General features: G+C 37.0%; 1 protein-coding gene across 1 annotated transcript; it reads left to right on the top strand.

The window, feature by feature from the left end:
* The first annotated feature begins 5,927 nt into the window (after window positions 1-5,927).
* On the top strand, window positions 5,928-6,804 carry LOC124974529 (14-3-3 protein beta/alpha-like). Its single transcript, XM_047537727.1, is given in 2 exon segments — window positions 5,928-6,625; window positions 6,628-6,804. Coding segments are annotated over 2 exon segments (738 nt in total). The 5' UTR covers window positions 5,928-5,964; the 3' UTR covers window positions 6,705-6,804.
* The last annotated feature ends 1,089 nt before the right edge of the window (window positions 6,805-7,893 follow it).

The raw sequence follows: 7,893 nt of genomic DNA, 5'->3' as shown, positions 1-7,893 counted from the left end.
CATAGCACCCTATTAGTTACAGGAGTAAAAAACATAAGGACTACCCAAAGGTTAGCAAGCAACCTGAAAGAACTAAACCCCTACTAGTATTATTATTCCTCTTTCAAATGGGAACATTTAATCTGCAGATTTTACTCTTTATCTCTTCTAGGCACCCCCAATCCAGATTTTAATCTTATCTTCATGAAACTTCATGTCTATTTTATGTTTAGTCCAGTCCTACCCTTCCCAACACTGCTCTGTACACCAAATCTTTCTTTCACATTCTTCATCCAATCTTCACAATTATGTAGGTGACAATTCATCTGAAAATCAAGTGCAAAAACAACACAAAAAAGTCCAAACCAGTTGTATGTTCTCTATTCTTCTCCAACATTGTGGGTTTGTTTTAACACAATCTTCCCAAACCCTGTGTCCTGAGTTTCTTGTATTCACAAAGGAATAATTCCAAGGATGGAAATTTCAAACAAAGCAGAAGAAAGGAATGCTGTTACTTAAGTCAGTCAAATAGTCTAAAAAATGGGGCTTTGTGGTGCTCCCCATTTGGCCATTTATCCCATTCTAGAGCTGGATTCATTGTGGTGTGTGATATGTTCAAGGGTTGCTGACATACTGCTCTCCAGAGAGTTAAACTAAATCATTGTTTCCAACAAATATTTCTCTTGAAAAAGATTACCATTATCCATGAGATAGAAGGAAGTCATTGTTAAAGGATGTTTAGTGAGTGTTTTAATACAGCTAATATTTCTCTTCTTTAATAGTTAATGATTAACATATTACCATCAGTGCCAAGAATTGAAAACACGAGAAATTTAGCTTTAGATAGTTCATAAACTCTAAGATGAATATACAAATTTTCTAGAATATATTGACCCAAATGTTGCCTCCCTGAACTTTATTAAGCCCCTAGGGGAACTGTAGCCAGTTCACAGGGGTGCCACAGGATTCATTTTAAGGGAAACAAAGTGATATCTGTCAGATGCCACATAAAAACTGTCTCCAGCGTAGTTCAGTGTCCACATTAGAACAACCTACATTCCTCCCAATGACAGCCTAATCATTGAGGAGCATTTCCACAGTTGCTATGGTAAAAATCTTGTACCAAAAGCAAATCAACATGGAATAAGAAGTATGGGCATGTTTATCTGTTTCCAAGGTTTGAGAACATTTACAGTAGTCAATAGGCATGCACATACCATTAGTAAATAACTGTAGTCATTTCAGGATGAAATATTATTTGCTTTCTTTTTAGATGTATTATTTTTCTAAATAGTTTCTGTGTTTTTAGGACATAAACATTTAAGTTGTTTGGGCCTAACTACTTAACAAATAGATATGCTAGATATTTCTTTTGCCTAATTTTTAAAAAATTATTGGATAGTAAGAGTGCTGTGATTGGAGAAAGTTCAAGAACCTCAAACTAAATACTATGAAAATAGACATAAATTATACATAATTGTTATACCGTGGCTCTTTCACAAAATTTAATTGAAAAACATTTTTAAAAATGTATTCAACTGTTACAAAAAGAATTTACCTCCTAAAGACATTCTTGATCTTTATTGATCTTTATTTTTTGTGAAACTAAATATTGTTAGCCATTTTGTAGGATTTTATAAAAGTAAACACTAAATTCTTAATTTTGGAAGAATTAGTTTTTCCTTCTAACTTTGGTTTTATGTGTCTTCAATTTAAAGAGGTACAAACTTTAAGGCCAAGTGCCTAGTAATTAGTTGTTGAACAACTTATTTGTATGGGAATTTTCTCTTTAGCATTTTTTCACTGACACATAAATATAGTAAGGGAACATTGACCTTGTTGCTATAAGAGGAAACACCTAAAGCAGTGCCATTCATGCCAAAATCTTTTCAAATTGCAGGTATGCATTTTGTTTTCAGTATTCAAAGTAAGACCAATTATTCAAATCAGCTTACTTTATGTAAATTAGTCCCTTCAAAGCACTTTCTTAATCCAGGCAGTTATTAAGTGAAATGGGATTTATCTTGACTAATGTCTGCACAAAGAAGAAAAAACACACAAGGGACCTCCTATTATAGCTTTGAAGCACTGGACTCTCAGATGTTTACTTATAAGCCCAGTTCTCTCAGGAACAATGGACAGGTTGTAATGATGATTTTGACTGTGGTTTTTACCCTGCATTTTGAGAAGCAAAAGATGGCAGAGACCTTTTGTCTCTACGAATCTGGCTCATGATAAAGAAAATAAAACAACAAATTCACCATTGATTTCAAAAAGGACATACTTAAGGATCCCTGAATTCTTGTGACATACAGAAAGCTTGAAAAATACTGTAGACTGATTTTTCATCTGTCCTGTTTCCCTGCTCAAAAAAAAAATCATTTTGATTAGTAAAAGACTTCCAGAATGGATCAGTTTTGCCTCATTATACAACACTGTGGGCCTGGACAGACACATACACACACATGCACACACACATGCGTACTCACCTCAGACCTCTCACTATCATTTACAGTCTTGGGACACAAATCCAGCATTGGTGTTACATTATCAACCTGAAGAATAACCAGGAGATACAGGTGAGCAAGTCACTTTTATAAATAATGTCTTTAAAAAAAAATCTCAGTGCAACTCATCATAATTAAAGACCAACCTCAGAGAAAAGAAAACAACCAAGATTTGAAACTAAATCTACACTCATTAGTGAAAGACTCACGTTCTTTTGTTTATGTTCAGACATTGCACTTGTTAATTTAATACTGGCAAACAAAAGCCTTGTCATCTGAAAGACTGGGAAAATGAGTTCTTCTCACAATGTCCCTTTGGAGGGAATAGTTTACATCCCATACTCAATAGAAAGTGACACTTAATCTGGCAACCCTAGGTTTTAGGAACCCAAGAGAATGAAACTGTCATGGTAACATAAGATACACAATTGAGGTCAAGTCAGGGTGGAATTCACTCAAAGTGTCATAAGCAGCCTAAGTCAGGGGCAGGGCTGGGGTTGGTACAAGGGCATTTTGAGAGAAACTAAGGGATTTTTGTTTCTTTAACTTGCTATTTTTATTTCTCTAAAACTTCCATTTTGTCAGGTGGTTCTTTGCATGAATTTTAACATATCGGACACTTTTTCATTTCAGATCCTAAGTAAAAATAAATAAACCTTAAGTACATATGAATTGTCACACATATATGCAAAGTTATTGCTATATTCCCAGTCTCAGATGAACCCTGACAAGATGATATTTTGTCTCTATTTTTATTTTTGTAATCAGTGTATAATACACTTCAAAGTCTGAGTAAGAGTCACTAAAATTGGGAAAATTGGGAATGAAAATCAAAAAATCATCCTCTGAGATTGAAGTCTATATTAATTTACATAAAAATTGATGTGATCAGCCTTCCATGAAAGGTCCCAGGAGAGGTACTTTGAAGTGAACTGTGCAGGTCTCCAGAGTGTCTAAATTTCATAAGAGAGCTAAGTCACCATAGCTTGAACTTTGCCTTCAGATAGCTTGGACACCACATTTTTATTATAAATGCAAACAAAATAAGGTGTCAATTCGCATGAAGTTCAGAAAAAAGAGAACGTAATAATTGTTCAAGTTTATGCAGGAAGACCTGGAATCTAGATGATGTAAGTCACTAGAAATAGTTACTCCATGGTAAATAGGTGTGATTCTCTAGTTTCTACTACTACCGAAAAACAAAGTAGCCTTCCAAACTACTCACTTTCCTTTACCATGATCTTCATATGTTCTTATTACCTCACAGCTTCATGGTTAGCAACCTGAATTCCAAGGAAGCTTGATGATGAGAAGGACGGTCTTAAGTAAGGGTTTTCTTGTGACAAAAAAAGGCAAATCCCCACTGAATTTTAATGTTAGCACTTGTTTATAAATAAACCCATGTGAAGTCAGTTCTCAGAAGTTCATCCCTCCTAAGTGAATTGATAGCATCAAATTTCTTTGAAATGGGATTTTAAGCCCATAAAGATTTAATTAACTGGGTGGTAGCTGCAGGCAGGTAGGGTATGGACAGTGTGCCTTTGGGGGTTGTGATTTGTCCCTGGTGAGTAGAGCCTTTCCTCTACCTCCTAGTGGCCATGAACTGCTTTCCACTACCATGCCCTTCTACCATGACATTCTGCTTCATCTTAGGCCCAAAGCAATGGAGCCATCCATCTATGAACTGAACCTCTAAAAACCACAAGCCCCAAATTAACTTCTTCTCCTCTAAAACAAGATTAAGGCCTAGACTTAATTCTATGTCCTTCCACCAGTCATGGTTCATTTGTTCATGAAACTCATAGAATGTACAACATCAAGAATGAATCCTAATAGGCACTATGGACTCCAAGTTATAAAGATGTGTCTATGTCAGTTCATCAATTACAACAAACCACCTCTCTGGTGGGGATGGTGGTAGTGTGGTATCTGTGCTATTAGGAGACAGAGGGTATATGACAACTCTTCACACTTTTCACTCAATCTTACTATGAACACAAGCTGCTCTAAAATATAAAATATATTTTTAAAAAGAAAGAAGCATAATACATGCAACCCAGAGTTTAAAGCATACATTTTGGAGTCAAAGAGACCAGACCATACTTAAAATCCTGAAATGTCCCTCATGGGCAGCTCAATTATCCTCTCTGAGCCTGAGCTTCTTTATCTGTAAAATAGAAGAAATAAGCAATGTGAGACCTAAATGAAATGACAGATATAAAATACCTGTCACGTAGGAGGATTTAATCATCGTCATACTCTGCCCAAAGCAAATCCTATAAGGTTGGACCTCATTTAAACTATATTCTTCTTGCCAAAATGTATAAACATTACTCTAAATACTCAGAGGGCCTACGAAACATGGAGATAAGAGCAAGAGATGGCAAACTGCAGGACCAGGACCTTGGAAAACAAAAGTATTCTTAGGTAACAAGTTGTTAGGATAAAAAAATTTTGCAAAGTACATTGGCAGTATCAAGCTTCTTATTTACACAATTGATGTGAATTTAAGTATCTTTAAGTCTAAACCTAAATCATTTCATTGGCCAAAAGGTTGAGTTTTTCCTGCAATTGATGATATATGTTGTAACATAAGTGATTGTTGCAATGAATAACAAGGGAAGACACAAAGCAATAAGGTAATATAAAGCAGAGGATCAAGCAGAATCAGGATGATGAAAGAAAACTTGAGAGAGATAATACCTATTACCAAGTCTGGCTAAGGTGTTTGCCAATTTGTTAGTAAGGAGACAATGGAAATTGGTATTGTCTTACATCAAGCCCTTGAATGAAACAGCACAATGAAGTGAAATGTTTTCTAATATATTATGTTGTAATAACATAGGTCATTACAGCAGAAAGCATCCTTGTCACAGTATAGGGAATAGTAGTTTTCTTAGACAATCTGGTTTTGTGTGCCTTAAGGATCCTATAGTGATTGTTTTTTCTTCTTCATGATGGTTGCTAGAGAAAACTTTGGGATTATTTCTTGCAAGGGTATAGAATTTCATGATGAGCATTTGTATATTCATGGATTCCTCTCCTATTACTCATATTCCTTTTGTCTCGATTCCCTTGGTTATTTTAAATTTATTCCAACATGATGTAGTGTGTATGCATCTTTGCAAACCGTCTTTTTGTAACGAGGTAAAAATAAATTTTTAAAATTTAATCAGCTTATAAGACAAGGTCCAAAAATGAAAAAGTGCTATCTGTATGGATGGCTAGGTTTCTTAATGCAGTTTTCAAAATTGCTGGTTTTTGGACTTGGGCTGGAGCGGAAGTAGTGGCCGGAGCGGAAGTGGACCTGCGGCCACCGTCGCCTATTCCTGAGCCAGGGTAGCTGCCGCCGCCGCCGCCACTGCAGCCACTGCAGCCACCACTGCCGCCGCCTCAGGAGTGGGCTTGGGAAGGAAGCAGTTACCACTCACAGAGCTTCATCGGAAGCACTTTTGCCCCCTGCTACCCTCCCACGGGAATGACCATGGACAAATGTGAGCTGGTACAGAAAGCCAAACTTGCTGAGCAGGCCGAGCGCTATGATGATATGGCTGCAGCCATGAAGGCAGTCACTGAACAGGGGCACAAACTCTCTAATGAAGAGAGAAATCTGCTCTCTGTTGCCTACAAGAATGTGGTAGGTGCTCGTCGTTCTTCTTGGCATGTCATCTCCAGCATTGAACAGAAAACAGAGAGAAATGAGAAGAAGCAGCAGATGGGCAAAGAATACCGTGAGAAGATAGAGGCGGAGCTGCAGGACATCTGCAATGACGTTCTGGAGTTGTTGGACAAATATCTAATTCCCCATGCTACTCAACCAGAAAGTAAAGTGTTCTACTTGAAAATAAAAGGAGATTATTTTAGGTATCTTTCTGAGGTGGCATCTGGAGATAATAAACAAACCACTGTGTGGAACTCTCAGCAGGCTTACCAGGAAGCATTTGAAATTAGTAAGAAAGAAATGCAGCCTACACACCCAATTGGACTTGGCGTGGCACTTAATTTCTCAGTCTTTTACTATGAGATTCTAAAATCTCCTGAGAAGGCCTGCAGCCTGGCAAAAACGGCATTTGATGAAGCAATTGCTGAATTGGATACACTGAATGAAGAGTCTTACAAAGACAGCACCCTGATCATGCAGTATTTAGGGACAATCTTACTCTGTGGACATCGGAAAACCAGGGAGATGAAGGAGATGCTGGGGAGGGAGAGAACTAATGTCTATCATGCTTTGTGATCTGTTCAGTGTCACTCTGTACCCTCCACATTTATCCCTTTGTGTGATAAAAAAAAGAAAAAAAAGAAAAAAAAATCGTACGTTGACTTAAATTTTTCAGTGTCAGCCTAGCAAAAATGGTCCATGGTATAAACAGTTGGTATTTGTATCTAAAACTTGGATTGGTCACATAAATGCCATGGCATTCTGAAGTTTTGATATCATTAACATTGACAGAATTACTGTGTGTTTAATTTTTTTAACTGAACACTGTGATTATGGGGTTTTGTAACTTAGCAGAACACTTACTGGTAGCAAAAATAGACCTGAATTATGTGTAACTTTTTGGAAAGTTTAATCTGATATCAAAATAGTCACTGAAATACAATTCTGTTGTAAAGTTGTAAAGAAAGTTATAGAGACTATATTGTGATGCTGGGACTGGAGTGAGACACATCAAGTTTAATGGTAATTCATAGTAATTCTGCCTGTGGTTCAGGACTTTAGACACTTGACCAGTTTGGGCTGTTGCCACTCAAAAGTTCATGACCACAAATGTCTACAGTGTCTTCCTCTGAGGAAACTTAGATCCTGAAATGGAGATTCTTTGTGGCAGATAGCTGGGTTATGACACTGCAAAAAGGTTCCGTGCTCATTACAACATGGGTGACTAAGCCCCCTTTCCTAAAGCAATATGTTACTGATTTGCAACTTTTCAAAACAATGGGATCTGTTTTCCTTGTTACCACTTAGCTAAAGAAAAACAAGCTATGTATCTTATGAATGGCCTTATCTGTTTCCTGGGTAAGGCATTTAAGAACAATGTTCTGTAGAGATTGCCTCTCACTTGAGGAGTACTCAAGTCTTTGAGATATTCCTAACTTGGGTATTTAAATTTTCAAATCTAAACATTCCTTCCCCCTATTCTTTTGAACTACTGACTTTGGTTTTCTCTTCCCTCTTAAAATGTATGTTCTTTTGCTTCCTTACATTTTCTTCCTTTGGAATTCTGTACCTTTTGTTTACTTTTTATACCACGTGGGCAAGGGGTGCAAGACAGTGGTGAGCATGTTGGTGGGCAAGGCTTGCATCAGAATTGAGAAGAGCTTCTCACAGCATATCCCTGTCTTCCTCCAGTTGTCAGCACAATTGTTGCTCTTCATTCATACCACGATCTGAATCAAAAAGTAT

The sequence above is a fragment of the Sciurus carolinensis genome, unplaced genomic scaffold (genome assembly GCF_902686445.1).
Source record: "Sciurus carolinensis unplaced genomic scaffold, mSciCar1.2, whole genome shotgun sequence".
NCBI classification, from domain to species: domain Eukaryota; kingdom Metazoa; phylum Chordata; class Mammalia; order Rodentia; family Sciuridae; genus Sciurus; species Sciurus carolinensis.
The sequence above is the reverse complement of the archived record's forward strand: the minus strand, read 5'-3'. Positions and strand labels throughout refer to the sequence as shown.